This window comes from Netta rufina (assembly GCF_964035555.1).
Source record: "Netta rufina genome assembly, chromosome: 3".
NCBI lineage: Eukaryota > Metazoa > Chordata > Aves > Anseriformes > Anatidae > Netta > Netta rufina.
In genome coordinates, this window is record NC_140125.1 from 45,250,897 (window position 1) to 45,275,103 (window position 24,207).

At 36.0% G+C, this 24,207-nt stretch overlaps 1 protein-coding gene across 2 annotated transcripts in view; it reads right to left on the reverse strand.

Moving 5' to 3' along the window:
- Positions 1 to 1,270: 1,270 nt before the first annotated feature.
- Positions 1,271 to 24,207, reverse strand: part of FAM120B (family with sequence similarity 120 member B) — a 54,416-nt gene continuing 31,479 nt past the window's right edge. For both annotated transcript variants that reach the window (XM_084284001.1, XM_084284002.1), the window contains 5 exons: positions 15,501 to 15,707; positions 11,385 to 11,493; positions 9,557 to 9,670; positions 6,430 to 6,487; positions 1,271 to 3,037 (listed from right to left, as the gene is read on the reverse strand). In XM_084284001.1, coding sequence (XP_084140127.1) covers positions 3,025 to 3,037; positions 6,430 to 6,487; positions 9,557 to 9,670; positions 11,385 to 11,493; positions 15,501 to 15,707 — 501 coding nt within the window. In that variant the 3' untranslated portion in view covers positions 1,271 to 3,024. The remainder of the gene's footprint in view (positions 3,038 to 6,429; positions 6,488 to 9,556; positions 9,671 to 11,384; positions 11,494 to 15,500; positions 15,708 to 24,207) is intronic.

Genomic DNA, 24,207 nt, shown 5'->3' on the forward strand with positions numbered 1-24,207 from the left:
TATACACACACACACACACAAAATATTTATTTTCACAGTTGGCACAAGTGAAAAACAACAAAAAAGAAAACCAACATCAAACCATTAGTCTTTTTGGGGCCATTTTTTTTTTTTTTTTTTTTTTTACACTGTCCAGTTACTACAGTACCTACAGCCAAGCTTTCTGACCACTTGTTCTGTCTGGGTCTTGAATCCCACTGTCACGGAGCAGCACATGTGGGCTGCTCCACAAGGGAAGGCAAAACAGCAGCTGCCAGTGCCAGTGCCGGCAGGGCAGTGGCATCACTGGTGAGGATGCAGTCCCACAGTACCTGAACAAGAGCAGGGCAAGTCTGATGATGGTAACCACATTCACACATGTAATCACATGTTCTTGTCCATAATCACTGTACAAGACCACAGTGATGAGGCACGTTGATGTCTTGGGGAAACCAGGAAGTAAAACGTCTGCCTGTTGGTCACTACTGTTGAGTCACAGCTGACTGGTGTTAATCAAATTACCCATGTTAATCAGTATTCCCTGAATCTTCTTTCAGAAGAGCAGCTAATAAACACACAATTCAAGTGAACATTTGATGAGGGTCAGCTACACTTCACATGGGCTGAAGAAGACAGTAAGCAATATAGCCAAACAAGAAATAAGAATTGCTTTCCTTGCATTTTCTTTCCTTCACAAAAAATAGATTTGTTCACTTCAAATCCATACCAGTTCCCCCCCCCCCCCCTTTTTTTTAAAACAAAACAAAACAAAACAAAAAAACTAATTCAAAGTATCCCTGCAGTCCATGTATTAAGGAGACACTATTAGATTGGAAGCTTTAAGGATATTTCCTTGTATATGACAGCCTTCTACAGTCTATAAGCTTTACAGTACTCTAACCAATCTAAAGTTCAGTGAGGAAAATTAGCACCTCTGTGTTTCAGCTTCCTGCTTCTACTTTGATTCCTGATGGGAAAAAATCTTTTGGCTTGGAAAAAAAAAATAATAATAGCTTCTACTTATGGTCTAACCTTAAGAGGAAAAAAAAAAAAAACAACCAACAAACTCACAGAGAAACTAACAGTTCTTCAGTGGCCAGGATAATTATTACCAGCAATTCACAATATACCACAACAAGCACAGCAAAACTCCTACTCTAGCTGTATTTAATTTTGTTTATTGAGGCCAACAGAAATCTTTCCCCATATCAGAACCTGAAGGAGGAATTACTAGCAAATTCTGGCACATGGTCACATTCTTTTTAAATACACCATTATACAAAATGAGATTCCTGAAAGTAAAGAACTTCTATAAAATTCAGACCGCATCATTCAAAAGGTTTTGTGGAAAGAAAAAAAAAAAAGGAAAAAAATGGGAAAAAAAGGCAGTACAATTACAGTCAGTTACAAATCAAGAGAAAAAGGAAGTGGGAATATCCCTATCACAACCAGATCCCTACAATGTATATCAGACACTGCATCGTGTAAAAATAGCGTCTGCTCACATTTTTCATTGAGTTAGAAATTCTGTGTTGCTGCCAATTTATTTGTTTAGATAGACTGTTGCTACATGCAGGGTATGAAAGAATATATTTACTGCATTACAAACAGAGAAAGGAAATAATACAAGGAAATAATAGTATCAAGTTATATACATCTGACAATACTATTCACTTTAACACAACACGTATACTAAATTGCAACTAAATTCCACTGACAGTTGGCTCAAAGGAATTACCTGCACAAGGCCTAAGAAATACATCAACTGAGCAATAATGGACTAAAACCAGCAGAGTTTACATTAGATTTATCTTTATGGTATAGTGATTACTAAGTTGTGAAATAGCTATAGTACTGCTTATGAAAATAGATTTCAAAATGAGAGCTAAGTTTTCTCTTTGGAATATAAAAATAGCATGTTTTCCACATGCTAAACACTTCTGAAGACATTTGAGCATAATTATGTACTATTCTAAAATCACACATCTCAGAAGTATTAAGAAAGCCTGTGTGATGTGTAAGACTAGTGAAAATTAACAGGAGATACCTGATTGCCCTACCTGTACTCTGTCTGTCCATTTACTTGTATCTCTCAGGACTATCTAGTATAGAGTGAAATCATGTCTCCACAAACATCTGTAAAAAAGGTATCAAAGTTGTCAACAGAGAAAAAATTACACATGTGCTTCAAGTAGCTGTCACTTATAAAAACATGAGTGCATTCAACTTGTCTGTTAGCTTTCTCTTAATTTAGAATTTCTGCCAAAATTACACTGGCCAGAGGCTCACACTTCCACTTTTATTTTGAGGCTATCTAAAGATAGGTTTAAGGACTAACATAAGCCTTAAATGTTTCAAAAATTACTCATTGCATACGGAGGAGAATTCTAGGTATTCTAAAAGAGGACTATGTATTTGACTCAGCTCTGAAAAGCCCCAAAAGAACAGGACAGCTGCAGCAGTTTTATACGTATAAACTGATTTTAAAACTAATCTAGAGTGTTTCAGCAGTGCTTTTGCCCTTTTCTCTTTTTCTGAGACTGAGGACCTATGAAAGTAAGCCAGTATGACTTTTTTTTCCCCCCCAAGACCGGGCAATTTCATCCTCATATAGCATAAAGGTTTCACAGAAGAGGCATAACAGTTTTGCCAATAGAACTAGGTGAATTAATTAAATTTGTGCAGCCTTTTAACACCTAGGATTGGCTTCTGTTTTTAGGCATGATTTTTTTATTACAAATTTTTTAAATCATTGTATAACTCTGTCAAAAACATTTTTATGAAGTGCTCCAAACAATACTGTATGAAGCCTAAAATACATAAGAATTGTTTTGCTACATTTTGTAATTTACTTCAGTAAGCAATAGTCTAGAAAAACAATGTATACAAAGTAAAACCTAACTGAAAATGATGCATGATAAAATTCTGATTAGAGCCTTCCCACCACCACTACTTAAAGTTTTTGGGATCTTCAGCATACAGCCTTTCATAAAAACGCATCTTGTTCTCTTATCCATTTTCATTCACTTCCAGTAATAAGTAGGGTCATCTGGGCGACCTAAAAGACAAACAGTTGTGAGGAGCCAAATAAGACACCAACAACAGCACTGAAAAAAGTCTAATAACAAAAAACAAACAAACAAACAAAAAACATTGAAAAGCTACAGTACTCAAACTGCTCATGAAAGACACGAATTAATGAAACGTGCCTGAAAGGCAAGAAATACTTTTCATTACATTTTTCAGTCTTGGTAACATTTTCAGTCTTGTTTTCAGAGTGTTTCCAAAAGTATATCTTCAGATTTATAGGTGTCTCTGAAAAACCTGTCCTAATTGTTAGACGTTTCTGAGCGTATGTTTTACTATCTGAGCAAGACTGTGGACCACATTTATTGTGGATCTTTATTTATATGACTGAAGATGCAGACAGGCATCTACCACAATTTTATAAAGTTTGGAGCCCCTTGTTCCTCTTTCAGAAAAATTAATTTCCTCTGTTTTTCTGTTTGTATTTCTTCTCTTAGTTGTGAATTTCCTTAGATAGTTCAATGGAATTTAGAGACAAAAACAGGCATTAGACAATTTCAATCCAGAAAGAAGGCACAGAATATTTCTTTTACAGTAACACAACAGTAATCTAGAAATTAGATTCATCTAGAAATCTAGTATCTGGATCTAGTAGATAGAAATAGATATCTACTATAGAAATCCAGTATCTGAAGACTGGCTGTCTACCAAACCCACAGATTAACAAGTCAGGAAAACAAATTATTTAGTCCATTTTACGAACATTTTACTTAAAAGGCGTTTGTTCTAGTCTACCAATCATTTGGCTTGAGGAAATAAACTCAGGTAACTATTGTAAACTTCTCCGAAACCACCCAAAAAAGAAATAGTAGATAGAAATCTAGAAAGGCTAGAAATACTACACATTCTGCAGTATGTAAAGTATTGTTATTTTGATAAGATACACATTTCTGGTGTAATCTACCTTAAAAAGAAGTTAGGGTCTGATGCAGGGTAAGATTTTGTGGTCTTTATTATGTAGGTGATTAAAGTATCATAATGATGCATTCCAGGTTCAGTGATTTATATACTAACTATCCTGGTCAGCATTTGTGCTCTGAACCTTCTGTTATGCAAATCTTAATGCAAGCATTATTGCATCTGCTACTCTCTGTCAGTAAGGGTCATGAGATAGTTTTCAGATATAGATCTAATTTTCAAAATGTTTATAAAAATAATAAACATGGCAGTAAAACAGAAGTATGACACTGAAATATAGTTTTTATATCAGTAAAATCTAGAATGATGATCTTGAGAACTATTAACAAGATACTCAATGTTATTCAAAACAAAAAAAGAAAAATTAGCTGAGACATGATAAACATTAACATCATGGTTCTGAGTACCTACAAAGTTTTGTTCTCGTTCAACACCATTGACATTGGTGAAAGTCCTTCAAGTAAAATAATTTCCAGGTCTGGAATGTAAAGAAACTTAAGGAAGTGTTCTTACTGAGAAAAGCTTACATGTCAAAAACAAAAATCTGTCACAATTCCACATAAGGTATTTTAATGCAATTTCAAATGGTTTGGGTTGTAGTGGTATTAAATTGTGAAATATACTTATTTTCTGAATGCTATATCAAAGAACAAGGCAATTAGAAAATCTGTAATTTTTGACTCAACTTATGCAAGGATCAGGTCAAAACGTCATATGCACTGGGTACACTAAAGAGTTTGCTGATTCTTACAGAGATTGAAAACTAGGGAAGTGGAAAACTTCTAAAAGCTGACTCTTATGAAAAGCTGCAAACTGTATCAGATTTAAAAACATGCTCTTAACATTTTGATGCCTTTTTTTTTCTGCTGCTCAATCTTTTTTGCGAGTGGGAACAGGACATCAGGCTTTCATTTTCCTTTCATCATATACTTCCTATACAAAAGAGAAGAGAGTTTTTTTACATAACTTAATCTATCGAAAATGCTGAAGTACAAAACTGAAGATAGGGTGATTCCAAAGCACATAAACAGAGGAAATCCCATCAGTTCCATAAACATCCACTTGAGCCAGGCCAATTAAAAAATCACTACAAACCCAAGAAAAGAATGAAATTGTTGAAGATTACATAGATGGATACAATTTTCAATTAGGCTGTTGAGATGCAGATCAGTAACGAGCTAACTACAGTTTTAAGTGTCACCCACTTTCTATGTGACTTAAGTGTTGACATTTTTTTTTCCTGATACAATTTTTACACTTCATGATTTAAAATAGGATTTGTACATAACTGCCTATTTTTTTTTTCTTAATGACAGCGATTAAGCAAAGTACCTCTGATTGTTTTAACTGAATGGATATGCAAATGAAAGACATGAGAAGGATATTGTGAACTCGTAAAAAACAAAACAAAACAAAACAGTTTCTTAAAAAACATAAGTAGTGTGTTTTTCATGCTGTAATGCATGAAGAGGGGTTTTTGTTGTACCAATTTATCAATATATGATCTGACAATGCTGTTAAAAACTGCATATGCTCTGTTCTATGTTCCTTTAGTATTATATTAACTTTATTTCAAATTAATTAATTTTATAATTAAGTTTATTACTGAAATTGAATCAAAGTGAAGCCTACCTATTTTTTAACAAAGAATTATAAAGATAAGTCTTTGAATTAGAATTTCGGGAAAGTGAAAAGAAGACTAGTTCTCCTAAGTATTATTTATTGCAGAAGTAAAGCATGACAAGACTCAGATTCTTTCTCTCCTCAGCAATGATGTGGTTCATCCCGCACATTCAACTGAGACAGAACTGCTTAACTAAAAGAGCCAAAAGCAACAGCAGCTTTTGGCTCTAGCAGAAAAGCACTGCATTTTACAGGAAGGTCATCTTGTTTCATTGGCAGGTGATATTTACAATCAGTGATGTCATGTTTCAAACTTTTCAACAGGTTTCAGTAACAATGGTACAACCCTTAAAATTAAGATATAATCTACACAAGACACAAACCACAATTCAGCATAGACATTCCACATGATTCATGGTGTGCAAAGTCTTATAACATAGAAAAGTATAACAAAAGTGTGCAAAACTTGTAGTTTAAGTCTTAAAACTTATAGTCAGGAATATATAATGATGTGGTAAATATACTTCAGAACATCCAGTGTCAATAGCACAAAATAACGTAGGTATACTTAGATGCTACTCTGCTTCAGTTGGTACCTTTAACTTAAATTTTAGTGATTTTGGTCTCATTGTAAGCTTAGACTCAACATGACAAGGAATTAATTAACACCCTAAATAGCCTCAGCTTTGAGTCATTTCCTTTGCAGTCATATGGTTCAGTTACTCTCTAAAGTTTGTAAGAAGAAATTTTCATAGACATAATGATCCCAACAATAACTATCCCACCATCTCAGTTTGCTAGGTCATCACATTTATTCTTTACCGAGGAGGAAGGTGGAATCTTCGCCTCCGGTCTGGATGTCCCATTCTATGTTCTCTACCTGGAGGAAGCAGGAGAAGCTTTTTAACATTAAAACAGGAAAACAAGAACTTATTTGGACAGTCTGCAAGAACAAAAATGTATTTATGTTTTGAAAAAAAAGCATGTTCCTCTCCAGTTGGTATGTAATCATGGACAGTATTTTGAGATGTTGAAGGCTAAAGCACATGATGGAATTGCTCTTCTTTTTACATGGTTCCATCAGACAGAGTTCTGGTGTTTACCTTACCACAGGCAGATCAGAAAAGCTATAGTCTAGCCAAGTCCCTTGTCTATTTCTAATGTATTAGAGTATTGTCAATTTTAACCATTCATATAGCTATTTCAAGTGGTCCTACAGACACTATCTTTACTATGTCTTTCTCCTGTCTTCAGCTCACTTTTGTGCTTTTCCAGACAGGTTTTCAAATACAAGTATGACAATCATTGCTCAGATTACTGATATGTTTAAATAAAGTTATAGAAGTATATGACAATACACAGATAAGCTTAGACTTTCTTTTGTCTATCTTCTGTATATTGATTTAGACCTAGGTAGTAATTTGTATTATAAGAGAAATAAACGTTTATCAGTTGGACTGCTGAAGAGAGCGACAGAGATACATGGCAATAATGATTTCCATAGTTCTTAGTGCTCAGTTTATTTTCAGCTATTTACAGAATGAGGTGACAGTGGGATTCAAAACAATATGAGTGGTCTTAACTGCTAATTAATAAAGTTTTATCTAGCAACAGCTAGCACATGATGGGCTGTTTTAGCCATGAACCTAGAATTTAGACAGTCATTCTTTGTTACAAACATCTCTGGTACCTCAGGGAATACTTTTAAATGCAAAGCACAGAGACTAGCAAGATCTGCAAAGCCAAAATTTTAGACATTTTACTGCTTAATAACAGAAGCCTAACCTTAGCTTTAAGTTAGATACCTAGAACCTGTTTAACAAGCATCATAATATTCAGGCACTCAACAGGATATACAAAACTCAGCACACTCATTGGGAAGTCTTCTAAATTAACAGACAAGAAACACTGTGGATAAAACTTCTACCTCTCTGAAAGGCTTTGGTGTCCTGCTCTGTTACTTGGATGCAATCTCTCAGTTTGTGACACATGGCCAATAAATTTATTAAGAGAATGATTGTTTAAAAAAAAGGGCAAAACAAACAAAAAATACAAGCTGAATTCCTTTCTCTCAAAAACAAAAAAGGTAGAGAATTAAATGCTAATTACAACAGATTAGAGGTTAGCATTCAGCACAAAATGAGATAGCTAAATGTGATTCTTTTTCTGCTTGAAGGTATTGAAATCATCATTTCAAAGAAATACTGCTGCTTCTTCGGTTTATACTTTCTGGTTGGAGGCATACTTTCCTCCACTGTTGAAGCTGAGCCATTGCCACAGAGTTCTTAAACGTTAACTGGTAAGAGTAAGCAAGGAATGCCTAATCACTGGGTACTTTTCTGACAGAAGGTATGGGTCCCATGGTTACTGTTCCATTAATTTTTAAGGCATTTTATCCAGTGATTTTTATATTATATGCAACAGCAGCAACTATAGCAGTATAGCATGGGAAGATAAGGGATAGAATTGATAGGTATCAGTAATATTACTAGGAAGTTTTATCACAAGCTATCATGGAACACACTGTCTACTTTTTTGGTCCCTTTTCTTTTTTTCCCTCCTCTCTGTGGTAAGAGGTACACATACTAGAGACAACAGCTACATAATGAAGCAAACCAAATACCTGTTTTAATACTAGCAAACTTATGAAAAAGGGAATTCTCTCAAAATGTCAAAAATCTTGGCAAGTCAGTTTAAAAGGAGCTCTAAAAACACTGCAGGATTCTTTTGTAATGACAAATATATTTTTCTAATAGATCTATTTTATTTACAGCAGAGATATTTAACTGCATTTATGGCATCACGTTTTAAGAGTGTCCTGAGGGTAGTAAATAAGGCTTAATTTTGCCTGTGTAGAGTATGCAATATTTTAATAATGGAATTGAACCATGTTTATAACACAGTTCAGTGCAGTTACTGTGGAACATATTTCATGGAATTCATCTAGTGGTGAGATCTCTGGAGGTGATCAGAGTGCCTACAAAAGTGATTCCTGGATTTTTGGGATGGTCACAATAACAGTGATAAGTTCTGTTTTTTGCTTACAGTGAACATGAACACTGTATTTTAGTATTGACAACCTACATCAAACAATTTTATCTGTGAATCAAATGACAGTATCTCACTCTCAAGCATACAACAAAAGCAGCTGAAACACATTCAAGACTTTACTGTATTTATTTATTAACACTCCACACTAATTGAATCAATCTCCTTTGAAAACTTCATTTAGCAACACAGAAGAAATTTAGGCTCTGAAGACTTCACAAAACAACGTGTCTTTCTTAGACACTTCTCTTCCTTTGGGTTATTTTCTCTAATCTATGTGTATATGCTTTAATTTGTAATAATGAGGAAGTAAAACTGCATTAATATGAGCTCAGTGGTGTTATTCACAGTGATGCTTCATTGAAGCATCTGTTCTGTTCAAGAAGTGAGAACGGTGAATGACTCAAGATTAATTTTTGTCAAGACAAAACAGGACTTCATTTCTATTATCTAAGCAATAACCTTGAAGCTGAGACCCTGATATAGAAAATCACTTAAAATGTGTTTAAATTTATTCCCATGCTTAAGTGTTTTATTGAAGTACGAACTAAGATTTGCAACCAAAGACTTTAAACAGACATTTCAGTGCAGCTGTGCTGATTTGTTTTAGACCTGTTACAGCTTTAAACATCATTCAGCTGAGACCAAGCATGGAAAGTTGAAATACCGCAAAGATTTCTTCAGAACATTGTGAGTAAATAAGAACTTCAGATAATAGTGCTACTCTCCACCTTATACAGTTAGTTTCTGCTGATGGTACTACACAACTCTAACTGATAAAAGGTTTGTAACTGAATGCTGCCAGCACAGGGTAACTACATGCATACAAACACAAACTGCATAAAGAGACAGCTGTTACATTGCTGATAGAGGTAATTCCAAATACAAACAAAGTTTTTACCTTGTGGTTGAGGACTTCTCCAGAGGAACCCCCTCATCTGATTATGATATGGAGGAACAAAAGAACTTCTGTGTGCTTGTTGGAACCTGGGATTAAATTCTCTTTGCTGTGCTCCTGAAAAACAGTATTTACTAGCCAACTTTGTATATAAGATTAAATGAAGAATAAAGGAGAGCATATTCTTTTTTGGGAAACAACATTTCTTAGATTTATGCCAAAATACTTATGCTCAATTATTATTTTTCCAAACTGCAGTCAGCCTAATAAGTATGGTTCTTGTCCTCATTTCCATCTATGCACATCATGATTACAAGCTGTTAACAAGTGTATTTAGAAACCAGATCAAAATTTTATGACACAGATTTTGAGACAGCAGTCATTAAAATGAAACAGAAATCTGTCCAAATTGGAATCACAAATCATAATTAAAATGGTTAAGTACTGCTCTCAAGCATTAGCAGAGACTAACAAGATTTGGTATCATAAATCACCAACAGATATGAATGTCCAGCACCAGTATGGTGTAGTATCAGATCAGAAATGGACAGAAGTGTTGTTGCAAGATGCAGAGTACTGAACTAGAAGAAAATCATTCTGTCTGTTGCAATTTGCTCAATTAATTTTGAAGGGGTAATTTTTATTCTCACTGACATCATACTTGATCAGGTATTTAGCAGGCAATAAACATAATTCCAGCATAAACACTCCATCACATGATGTTCAGCTAATTCAACCATAATGCAATCATCTGCTCATGGCTGAACCAGATCAAATTTGTAGTGTTAGGTGATTCTGTCATGCATAGATTGATTACTATTGAAAGCAGAACCACACCTCCACCAGTAGACACTGAAACTGTAGAGCAACAACATATACAAATAAGAAGGTCCACAGTTTATCTAGTTTATCTATCACTTATACAATTAAAAAACTATCAAAAAACCCCTTCCCTTCTCTAAAAAACAAAACAAAACAAAAAAAAGCACTCAAGTTTATAAAGTGAAGTTGACATACAAAGGGATACTAGAGGTTCTTAGTGTTCTGTACAAATATTATCAAAAGCTGAGGACATACTTTTGCTTAATAGAAAAGACTAACAGATTATGCCCACAGTCTTATCTGCATTTCAATAATATACACATTCTATTTAGTAACAACATTTTAAATAGTAATAATGGCATTTTAAGATCTAGTAATTACAGAATGATTAATTCAGTGTGATCGAAGTCTCAAAAGCCTCAACAATCAAGTTGATCTGTGAATGATGCTGAAAACACTTTAGATGTTTTTCACTGAGAGTCAGGCAGATCAGTTGGGAAAACTAATGTCCTTAGTAAACCAAGCCATATGGCTGGAAATAAATAAGCAAGGTCTTAGGCAAAAACCCTTCTCCATGTTGCCCAAGAGCTTGCCTTTGTTTTGAACTGTATCAGTCAATCTTCAATGCCTCACTCAGACCTAAGACTATCATAGCTAAAATAGCTCCCCTGGGGGAAAGGAAGAAAAGACTGAGTCATTCAATTATTCCTATAAAAATAACTTTAGTCACTGAGTAAATAGCAGTGGTTTCTGTTACTGAATAATATTTTATTTACTGCATATATCTCACTAGCTATGTAGCTAGATGAAAATATTTTATCCAAACTTGGGTAATCAAATTCATATGAATTCCAAAAAGCAGGAGATATTTTCTTAAATCCCTTCTTCAGTTTCTTGAAGAAAGACCTTACGATTTATTTAGTTGGACATGCTTCCTAAGTAAACACTGCTGCAGTTAAAGAATGATTGAGCTTATCAATAGTATATTGAGAAAATTAACAATGCCAACCTGCAACAAATCCCCTCCCTCTTGGTCTGCTCTGTATTGTCCTTTTCTTCGCCATGCAAGCCTTGCAAATGAGTGACTTCAGGTTCTGGAAGGGTGTATACAAAGACTCCTGCAGACAACAGGGTTAACATTAATGACTGTTCTGCTTTTCTCTCATCAGGTACAGCACAAATCAATCACAGATCTAACAACCAGAATAATTTTCTAAGTCCACACTCATACATGCACAAGGTCATGTACCAGGTCTTCTAATTCACATTTTTCAGGAAAGAAAATTAAAACATTTCATATTAAAAAAGCGGACTCTTGGAGAGGTGAGTAAGGCTACAGAAAGAATGCTTTTTCCTCTCTTGGTGAAGTTTGTTTTCTCCTCTGCTCACATCCGTAGATTACTTTCTTCCCTATTTTATTACCTTGCATCTGCAAATATACCTAACTAGACTTGGTTAGGTCTATCAACACAATACCTCAGGCAGAGATAATTAAAGGCTCCACATGAAGACTGAGGAACTGGTGGAAAAAAATCACCAGTAAAGAAATCAAAGCATTTCATGCATTACAAACAAAACCTAACACAACAGTAACACATCAGCCCTAACTCCAGACAGTTGTTTCCACATAAAATATAATCTAGTCTAAAGAGATATGAAGGAATTAAATAAGTGTTTACCTTGTGAGATGAAAAGTTATGCTGTCCAAAGGACATGCTGAAACTATTTGAAGACCCAATACTAAGAGATGCAAGAGATCTTTAACTTTTACTGGTTTCAGGGAGCATTAAAGAAGTGTCTTAGAAGCGTTAAATCTTAGAATCTTTCATGTGCCCAATACAAATCAATAAGCAAAGAAAAGTTGTGCAGATTGAAAAGAATTACAAAAAGGCAGATTATTCAGTATCATAATTTATTTTCATAAAGCTGAGCTGATTTTTATGAGGATGATAATCCCTTTTTGCAACAAACATGGTGGCTGGGGAGCAGCAAGAATGGGAGAGGGATTACAGGATAAGGTAAAAAGCCAATAGGTGTCAAGACTGGAGCAACTAAAGAGGTTTCTTAAGCAGAGGTAAGAGTCTGAATCCCTGGACCCCCTTGTGAATTTTCCTAGCATATTTTTTGTGCTCTTTAGAGATGGAGCCTCAAACACAGCCCAGAGATGTTTTTTCCCCCCACACAGTCTGCAAAGAACTCCCACTAATGGGAAAATCCTTTCACTGTATTCTTGGGAGAATAAATCCAGAATGTGTTTATGAAGGTTGGATGAAAGACATGATCAAAAAAGGACAAAATATATCACTTAAGACGACCCTGTTAGGTAATTTGTTTTTAATTAAAAAAAAAAAAAAAGAAAAGCAATCACAACCATACTCCATTAGTGAGAAGCACAATAAAAAGACTAATGAAGTGATAATATCATTGTCTCAATGCTTTATGAGGCTATTATATCCAATTTTCTGTGTGAATAAACAAACTAATATGATTACTGTTATGAAAAACAGAGAACTAGCATAATAAGAACTTGGTATATTTAAAAAAACAGGATGGCTATTCATTATTATCAGAAGCTTTCTATTTTTTTTTTTTTTATTTTTAACAATTTCTAAGGCTAGATAGAATTACACAAAAAATGTCACAAATATATTAACTGCATTTAATTTTTTTTTTTTTTTTGGTACAAGAATCTCTATTAAGCAAATGCTACAATGCTCAACATTGTTTGTACACATGTAAGTATTTCTGAAAACTACAGTAGAAATACAGTCTTGATTAAAAGTTATTAATTATATTTAAACCATCATAATCAAAACAACACCAATTCTGAGATCTCCTGAACTCCCTGAAGTAATCTAACTGTCCAGATCTAATGTACGTAGAAAAACCCTAGGAGTTAGTAAACAACCAGAGAACAACAAAAGAGGTAAGTTTTTCCTCTTACTTATCTTTCCAATAACAAAACACCCGCATTGAATAAGTTTTTTTCCTTTTTTTTTTTTTTTTTTTTTTCCCCTCCTCTGCATACAATGCTGTAGCTATCATCAGGTTAGATTTATGGTGCTCAAGGATAGATTGCTAACAAACAAGTGCTGAAAGATCTTGGCTTCCAGCAGTATGTTTAGCTCTGCCAGGAACTATGGACCAATTTTATTTATTAAGTTTAATTTATAATAATAGGAACAACCAATCATATGCACTTGTTGCCTTGCCAGTGTCCCTAACTAAACTGGCATCTCTTGGCAATTCTCCCCAAACCAGATTCTTGCCTCTCAAACTGATAAGCTGCAAAGCTATATTATTAGTCTGGGAACACTCTCTGCCATATATGTACCATAAAACTGTACCTAAAAAATAAAAGTTATTTAAACTACTCTAAAATTTAATGGGGCTAGACTATTTTTTCTCCACCATGGAACAGTTTATCTAGGGTTTGTTTAAACTAGAGCATCATGCCTTTTAAAAACCTAACTTAGATATTCTAGTTGATTAAGTCAACCTCCAGCTCTGTTCTAGGGATCTAAGCATATTTCTTTATCTCCCTTCAAAAACATGCTAAAATATAACTTCAACATTAGGATTTTCAAATGTTAGATATGTTAGCTAGCACGCTTTAGCTAAGAATGTCTCAGCCAATATCAATTTTATTCAGATTTACGTATTTTAAAACTAAATAATCTGAATTCTTCTCAAATGGAAAGAAGTAACAGTTTCATACAGGTTTATGTAGTTTTCTAGATTTCCATTTATTCTTCAGACCCTCTACTGTTCTGCAAAAGTTCTACATGAAAAACTGGATGAACCACTGGAACAATCTAAAAACTAGTGAAATCAACGACTGATCAGTGGGAACCGCAACGTTTGGATAGAGGCTACAGTCCTAATCATACAATTGACTCCGTATGGAAAGGATTATCATCCTCCTGCTGAAAAAGAAATATATTCCACCCACCCATGTGTTCCACTCATCACTCCAGTTCAGGATGTAATCTAATTAGATACAAAATTGGAAAAGCAAACTAATTATACCACAACTGATATTAAATGTACGAGGTTAATATTACTGAAAAACAAAATCTTTTCTCTGTAATAATTTTTTTTTGAGCCTCAAGTGAGGCTTAAAAGACAGTGTGTAAAGACAGGTAAAAACACTTTAAAGGTAAATCTTTCAGGAATTATTAAATGATATGGATTTTCCAGTTCCGCAATGAAAACAGAGATACAAATTTAAGGTCTTAAGAGCTATCTACACATGCTAATAAAGACCTTCCCAAGCTCCCCTCCACATACTCTGTACTAGTGGGACATGAGCCAGTTCTCATCTAAGGCTTCACTGGTACACTAATGCAGCACGGCACCTGGTCAGGTGGATCCCATGTCTGATCATGGCCACCTTAATGCATCACACATGGCCCGTACCCTGCAAGACTGCTGCTACCTGTCTGCTTTTACCAGTGCAGGCCTGTTTTAAATCCTACCAGTTTTAGGTAACATAGCATGCAAATGCAAATTGTCCAAAACCCCAGCTTCTGAAAAACGGAATTGAGTGTTAAGTACTTAAAGGCACAGGAAATTACTTGGTGGGATTCTATTAAAAATATCTAGATATATACATATACCTTCCTCTGATCTCCAGTTCCTCATGGAGTTCATCAAATCTTCACCTCATATTTTAAGTTCCCTTAAGTACCTTTGAAGCTATTACTCTTAAATCATACCTACAAGTAGTATGCTTCTTTAAAATACATTCATATGATTTTGCATAAACTCTTATAAATAAATAAATAAAAAATCTCATTAGTATCTCGGTATTAGAAAACTGTTACAGTAATTTTCATTTTTTGAGATTGACAACTATTTTGATACTCCCTTGTAATGTTTTCTGAGATTTGGAAACAAAAATAAAGGCAAATTTATAGCTTCCAGCGTAGTACCAATATTTCTATCTTTTTATGTTGTTTGGTGAGAAGGATGAAACAGGAAAAATTAAGAGAGGAAAGATACAAAGGAAGGATACAAAGAAAGTAACAACATTAAGATTTATGTATATAAATATGGACAAATACCTTTTTTCAAAAAAAAAAAAAAAAAATACAGATCTATCTAAGAGAATGTAGTTACTCACATTGCCTTCCAAAAGCTCCTCTACAGAGCAACTTCGGTGTGACCGCTGGTATTTTTCTTGAAAAAGTTTTCCATCAAACACTTTCCAAGGCATCAAGTCATCCATTCTGAATGGAAAGCCACAGGCACTATTGGCCATAAGCAACGTTGTAAGGCCACGAATAAAGACAGCACCAAGATGTACAGCTCTGGAGTCCACTTCCATAAGCTGTTAGCATTAGAAGAAGAGCAAAGAAATAGACTTAAAAAAATCAGGGAATATAAGCAATTTTAACATGACATAACCATGCAAACAGGAGAGCAAATGATAAATAGCCCCCAAACTGTGACAACGGTGCTTTCCTATTGCACAGTAGAATTCAAAGGATACTGTATCTAGTTTTATTAAATAAAGTGAAAGAAGTTTGAGATAACAAATACAGCATCATACTTTATTTATTTCTTTTTTAATTAAAGACAGATACATTGAAAATGAAAACCGAAAGACAAAAGAAATAATTATTCTCTATAGCATTTCTCAAACATTAGCAGTTTCCCAGAAGGAATTCTGTTAATGGAATGCAAAGGCATGTGCTGGGAGTATAAAAAAGTGATTTGAACAGTGATCTGTTGCCCTTCTCCAGCTTGATCAACTGGTATATGTCACAGCACTTAGAGATCATTTAAATTATAAAATTTGACAGGATGAAGTTTATTGTGCTCAGGCTTCAGAAATACTTTAAATGCTTTAAAATTTCCTCTGAGTGCAGACTGAAAGCCAAGTTATTTCTCCTCAACATGGATGTCTCTAGAAGAAATACAGGAATGGTATGACAGCATACAGAAAAACACAAAATGAGAAACTCAAAGAGACAATTAAAACTTTTGGCCAAAATAAACTTGATGGGTGAATTTGAAATCCTGTTGGGACAGAGTATAGCAAACTGTAAAAGTCTTGAATGTAGTAAGTGGAAAACTGGGATTTTTATGTATTTTATAGGCTGTACAGGCTCCTCAGTGGGGAATGCCTTTTCTACAGTCTGTACCATGGCAGTCTGTCAGGACAGGAGGGATTCACAACAATGTGGCCATCGATACAGTAATCCACAGCAGCTGTTGTACCCCTAGAGCACAGTTTTCCTTCAGTGCAAGTTCTACCAGGAACAGAACAGCATCCATAACAGCCCAGAACAGAAAGCACAAAGAGGTGGCTCAAATTTGTCTCACCCGTGGTTCCTGAGGAGCTGTGAGAGGTTTGTCTGAAACGCATTGGGTTGGCTCACCATTACCAACCAAAATATCATCTTAAAACTGAAAAGGTTCCCAAGAGACTTACAGGTATGCACACACACTATCACTGCCCTACATACACATATAAACAAAAAGATCATAGCATACAACACAAAATATGGTACTAAAATAGATCAGAACCACATCCCTGGCACCCAAAGTCCACGTAACAAAACCAGAAAACCTTTGCTAACAACACAAAGCCACAAAAAATGTTATGAAAGAGCCAAACAGTAAATAGTTTGGAAGAATATAGCTAGAACCTGGTCAAAGACAGAAGCTTTCTATATTATTCAATAAGCTGAAGTCAGTTAAAACACAGACAAGGGGCAGTACAGTTCTGTTAAGCCACCTTGAAGAGAGATGCACCTTTATTAGCTGGTTTGTTTATATTTTTTTCCTACAGTGAAGAAGCAAAAGAGGACTCAGAGGTCCATACAGACAAAAGATACCAGGCAGGGTGTTCTGAGCCCTGCTTATCCAGAACCCTCTTGGAAGAACAGCTGCCTCCAGTGATTTCTGCAGAGACATCAAGCTGACCAGCAGGACACTGGTCCACGGTGACACCCAGTACCTGCAATTCACCCGAGAAAACTGCAGACAATCACGGACAATCAGACAAAGGCAGAAAACAGGAGCTAATTTGAGCAGTCATTTAGAAAATGAAAGGCCCATCCTTCACCTACTGTGATACTTCATACTTCAGTAAGGAAGACCTTCTTCTCCTCCCCCATTACTCACTTTAAAATAAAAGCATTTTCAGGATGGGAGGCTGAAACTCATTTTCAGGCTGTGAATTTCAGGAAGTTACTGCCTCCAGCTGTTAGTAATCATCTTCCCAGCTGAGACCAGTAACTACATGCACACTTAAAACTCTCTTGCTCTGGCAAGTAAAGCAGGTTTCTGCAAAGTACTTTGCAGAAATCTGCAATGCTGAAAGGTACTTAAAAAAAAGGAATGCGGTTAAGTGAACCAGTATTATTTGTACTAAAGTACACTGTAAAAGTGCACGCAGACAGTTATTAGGTTGCAGCTGAGAGATGCTTAAATCACACCGACTCAGTCATTTCTGATCACCTGGCCAAATCTCAAGACCTTCAGAAACTAGTTCATGTCAGTCCATGCTTTCAGATAGAAGCTGTTTGGTTTGTGACTGAAGTGAGACTTTATGAGTGCAAATCCAGTGAGGGAGAGCTGCTGGGAATCTTCACAACTCCCTTTTTTATAAACTAATCCAGGCAGGGAGTTCCTTCAGGATGTATGGACCCTGGTCTCCTTTGCAATGCAGCAATAAATTGAACTTCAAATAACTTCAATAAAATGCTTTGACAAATACTAAATAAGTACAAAATAAAGGTTAATTTTTTTTCTGTTTAAGCTATATGGAAAATGGATGTATCAGGCTAAAATTAGCAGCAGAGTCCAAGAACAACAGTTGCACGCTAATCAGCTGAATCAAATTTGGCCAAATTTGTGTTGGTATGACTCATACCACCAATATTCGCTTTAATATAGATACTATAGATATTTATTTTTTATTCCCTGGCACACAAATCAGTATCTTCTGTCATTGGATTATCATTAAGTACTGATAACATCAAAAAAAATAATTGCTGAAAACACACTTTCCAAGACTAGCAAAAGCAGGTATATAAGCTGCTGAAAAGAAAATAGCAAATGCAGCAAGAAATTTCTCATCTTCTAATTTAACATCTGTGTACTGGATGCCTATTAATTCATACCTTTTAACATTTATTAATGAAGATCTGCTCTTACTGTCCATTTTAATCCCACTGGTACCGAGGATGTAAAACAGCTGTTAGGACAGATTACCAGTACTATACATAGATGCTGGATGCCATCTGGACCACAAATCTTTAAGATAAAGATTTCAAATCTTTATTTTATTGTGTTCTGGAAGCTGTAAGCATACACCCAACACAAGTATGTGATTAACCCAACTTTCTTCAGTTATGTTATTCAAATTAATGCAAAACAAATGCATAGATACTTGCAGAACAAGTGTCTAAACAGGAACCTGAAAAAAAAATTGCTTTTGATGGTGACGCACAAAATCATCAAATACAGAAAGGGACTTTGAAGTCCCAGTTTGATTGCCATCTCAAGCTGGAGATCAGTGTAGTACTGCCATTGCTACCAGTTGTTCCTTCTGCCTAAGTGAGTATGTAGCCTGAGCTACCAACACAACCCCAGTTGTACTCTCCAACTACAGCTGAGGCACACAGGTTAAAAAGATAAAAGAAAGTTGCTGGTGACAGCTTTTACAGGTAGTGTTTCACTGTCCAAGGACATCAATCCAGAACTTTTCTTAAACACTAATGTAATGGAAGGACAGGGACGAAGGGAAGGCTTGATTTTTTTTTCATAGAAATCAATATTGGCAAGACCGTGTCAAAAGCTATCAACAGTGATTTCTTTATTTTAATGAGACAGGAAATACATTCACTAAAGGGTAGTTTCTATTTTCTATGTCTGGCAACGAAAAACAAAGAAAATGAAAGCACAGCGAGTCTATAACAATGAGCTCGTGCACATGGCAAACCACAGACTTGCTTTGCCATGGGAATGCTCACAACTGCTTGGTGTCTGCAATGCAAAGACGTCACGATGAGGATAAGTGGAAAATTCCAAAAGAAAAGAAGCCTTGCCTTCCAGGGCATTACACCCTAGAGATTAGTTCTTATTGGAAACTGTGTCTGCTCTTTTTCCTATTTTTATAAACTCAGGACCCCAGTGAATCATGTGAGATACACCCCTGTGATCCTGCTGCTGCTGCTGCTTCTACCACCAGCTGATGACACTTGCACGAGGGAGCCCGGGGGTGCGTGAGAACTGCTCCTCCTGCACCAGCTGCCTCTGCTGTGCTCCTGCTGCTGCTCCTACCACTCAGGGCTGGGGAGACAAAGATTGCTCTTCCAATTTGCCCACGTGAAGACTGAGGAGATCACTCCAAGGTCACAGTCCTCTCATAACAGTGCATCAGAGGTTACTGATACCATGCTTTACAAGGCCTGAGATGAACCGGTAACCCAATTTGAAAAGAGACAGAGAAATGTGGTAACCACATCACTAATGTCAACATTTGTTACAACAATTTGAGAAACATCTTTGCTAGAAGAGCCGTTGTCAGGGACTGATCTCACACCATGCTTTTTTCTGCTCTGCACAGTGCTTCAGCTTATGGACCACAAGCTTGGGCTATCTCTGTGCTTGCGTGCATCCCCACTGACCACAGAGAGAGGCTCTGCATGCAGGAACCATTTGCTCACAGGAACAGTTTGCAAATCTAGACCAAAACACATTTTCAGGATGTAAAAATACCTTTGTGCTTTAAGGAAGAATTTTTAGCCCCCTGAGTCTTCTTTGTGGATTCACAAATTACTTCTTTGAGAGAGGTATGAACTTGTATGTGCTTCAAAAGCTGCACTTTTGTATGGTAGGAGTATGGCAAAAACAATCAACCAACCAACCTTGCAGTTCTTTCCTCTGGAATGGTAAAACTGAAGATTTTTGAGGGTTCACATTCTGTTAAAAGAATTAATAGGCTCTACCACACTTAAAAGGTAAGGGTAAGTCTCTGAATATGCCTAAGGTCAGAAGAAACAAATGAAGGCCAGAAGCATAACCAGTGGCAAAGCTATCTCATTATCTTCATTTCTAGAAAACAGGAACAATATAGAGATGGTAATAACTTCACATTTATTTACTTTACACTTCATCTGTACCTCAATGCTCCACATACTACATTTCATTTAAGAACTGGTTCCTTTAGTAAGATTTTTAATAACATTCTGGGGACATACATTCATTATATATATATATATATATATATATATAAAATATTGAATCTTGGGTTAAAGTTTTTCTTGCACATTTTTCCCTAACCTGTTGCCTTCTTTCAGTGGTTATTTGAATATAGAAGATACGAATATGATTAACATTTTAAAATGTAGATTTTAAAATATGACTTAAAATGGCATACTTCTTTTTCTTTTAGTTTTCCTCAAAAGAATATTTGTTTCTGTTATAAAAAGGAAAACACAGCACTCAAGGACAGGTTAGTACTCACTAATTTCTGCTTAAAATTAATCAATTGAAGAATTATAATTAAAAATCAATGTAACTTGATCCAAGCAATAAACCACTAGAATTCAAATGATGGTGATCAAAATATAAGTACTTTCCTAGTTTAACCACTTCTTTTTAAGCCCACTTGAACTCAGTCAGTATATTATCAGTATATTATTTCATTTATTATTGCTCTCAAACCCACCTGTGTCTTAAAAGATCAAATATTTAACCATAGGCAGTTTATGTTTGAGCAATAAAGGCAGCAGGTAGATCCTATCTCAGGAACCTGTCATTAAACCAGAAAGGCCTAGCTTTGCCTGGGAGAGGCAAGGCATGCTGTGGTTCAAACATGAACTGATGAACTGTCAACTGATGACCACCTCACTGGAGCTGGATTTGCTACAATGGAAGAATCGCCGAGGAAATTTTTTCAGCCTAAAGACAAGGGTCCTTGCTTGAATTCCAGATTTTGCCTTCGGCCCTTGGCATAAATTCCCAGTGCAAGTTGTCCAAAGATAGTATAAATCCCATGCATGGGAACGATATGCTCTGCTCTTGAGCAAAAATAAGCTAAATTGGTGCAACAGTGGTGATTTTAAGGAGTGTTACCCTAGACAGAGAGGCTGGCGAAACTGTGTTTACTTTGCATCAGTCAGCTTTGTGCAATAGGTGGCTGGAAGTGTAGCACTTCACCTGCTTCCTTCACCTGTCAAACTGAGGGAAGAGGGAAGTGCCGGTATTTTGAAAACAAGATTAAGGTTTATTCTGATAAAAGATTATGGCTTAAGTTAAGCTCTTCCTGCTTAAACAAGGTGGGTGCAAAGGAAAAGGGAGGCTGGAAAGAGGAGCAGATCCTGTGAGGGCCTCTGCTGCAAGAGAAACTAGCAAAACCAGTTCTTAAACACTTCTAAGTCTTCACAGTAAATATTGAGCAGTAAACAACCCAATTATTTGGTGTTTATACCTTGAAGGAGGTTTATTTACCGAGTTTTATCAGTAGTTTGATGTAAAGTGATACACTGTTGTTTACAGGAGGCCAAAAACTTCAATGAAGTCAACCTAAACAAAGCTGCAAAATGGCCTTTACCTTTAAGCATCAGATGTAATAATAGCAAAAATACTACTGCTAACCAGTCTACAACCAGATAAAAATCTCCCTTGGTTGCAGAAAGGCTGCTTTTTAATTACCTGTTTCATTTTCAAAAATACCTGTCTTTATCAGAGCTCTGAAGTCCTATCTGCAGCATGGCCTACTTTAACTCAGATTTCTATAATGAGGAATAGTACAGTAGCTAAGAAGCTGAGCCCTTTCAAGTTATTCATACAGATATGTCATGGACAGTGCACTAGTACTTGTAGAAAATAATTAAAATAGCAACACTTTCCTTAATTTAACTACAACTATACAATTGCTAGACTCTGATCTAATGATTACACAGCTAATAGCAGTCTGTAATACGTGTGACATTCACAGAGCATTCAGATAAACTCTGAGTTACAGCCATCAGGCTAACCAACTGATTAACTGCGACCCTGCCAGCAGCCACATCCTTTCCACAGAAATGGATTCACTGGGATTTTAACTTTAAATATGCATTTGTGTTTTTAGTGACTTATCTTTGAACTTCTTCACCTTTCTCTCATACAGATAACATGGGATTTATTAAGTAGCAAAATGTATTTATTTGTTTGGGACTTTGAAAACTCCCATGTTCATTTATTTTTTTTCTTCTTCTTCATACGCTAGTTAAAAATTGTGGAATTGTGAGAAGGATCACTTGTTCCACATGCCTTACAACAAATGAAGTTTGCCCCCATGGGAGGCAAGCTGCTGACGGGATCCTGGTACACCTGCACCAGAAACCAATGGTCTCTCTGAACCTCAGAAAATCTGCAGTGATGTGCTTCTCTCAGAGACTCCTCCATCCCTATCAAACACTCCTGAAAATAGCCAACATATTCAAAAGTTATTAGGAGACCATTACTAGAGACAACAAACTTAAAGAACTGTACAAAAGGACGCCTTCCTTTCTTAGTTCCAGCAACTTCCCAACGTAAGCCTCCAAAGCCCAAAAGTTTTCCACTCCCTTACTTTCTGACCCTCACTCTATATTTCTGTATTCTACTCTGTGCTGACTAGCTCCTTTAACAAAACCTTTTAAATTAGGGCCTTCATTTACCATCACCTGCCTCTTAACCATACTCGCAATCTAAAAACCTCATCCATTTCTTACCCCAGGCCCTTCCCCTTTGTTTAATCATAGGACTGGTCAATCAAAAAAAGTTTAGAAGTAAAAAATCTGCCACGAACACAGCTGCCCAGCAGAACATACTTGGCTACCTTTGCCACAGCTGCAGACTACATTGGCAAATGCTAACTGGTTTGGTATACAACTCTTCCATGTGCCACAGTCTGGTGTCCTCTCCTGTGGGCTTTTTTCTTAGTGTACTGTGAAACTATTGCTGTGGATTTAGACATCGTTGCAACTACATGTACAAAGAAATTTTGATAGGTGGGAGTTTACTGCTAAAACTGCTTAAGGCTTATTAGCCAAGCTAGAACTTATTTTCTCCCTGGAGTCAAAGCAGATGTTCAAGACCTATTTGTCTCAATGTATGACCAATCCCCCTCTAATTTTTGAGTATATACTTTTTAGGAGCCTGATCTGTTTCTGATCAACAGAAAGACTGGTGAACTTCAGCACAATTTAGATCAGGCATTAATTACTTGGTATATCTGAGGCTCTGCACCTTCCAAGAAAGCTTATGACAGCTGTTACTAACGTCACATCTGGTATAAATGAAACTGCCAGTGAACCAAGATGGTTTGTACAGGGAATTCCAGGAGAACAAACACTGTTTGCCAGCACAATAAAGTGTTTTTCTATTTCCCCCTCTGCCCCCCCTCTAATTTCTTTGTATTGTAAAGCAGCTGTAGCACAGGATTAGTTGATACTAAAGTTCACCTTTGGAAGTGATAGGGTCCAAGGTAAACAGTTCTGGCTAACGGATTTTCCAGGTGTTGAGTCCATAGGTTGAGGAAGAAAAGAGCAGGTCTACTCTATTTCAGGACTACCTTCAGGTCCAAGACAAATCAAACCATGGATCAATACAACAGTATCTCAGATGACCTGTGAAAGGACCTGTATCCTATATGCAATAAGTAAGCAGAAAGCTATTGCTACATAGGAAAAGATCCTTAGGCATGCATTAACTGCCCTTGCCAAAACCAATACATATATTATTTCTTATTGTGCAGGGAACTGAATGTTGCTTGTTTTGAATGCATCAGATGAATATATAGTGGCATAATTGAATGTAATATACCTTTTTAGTTAATATGCATA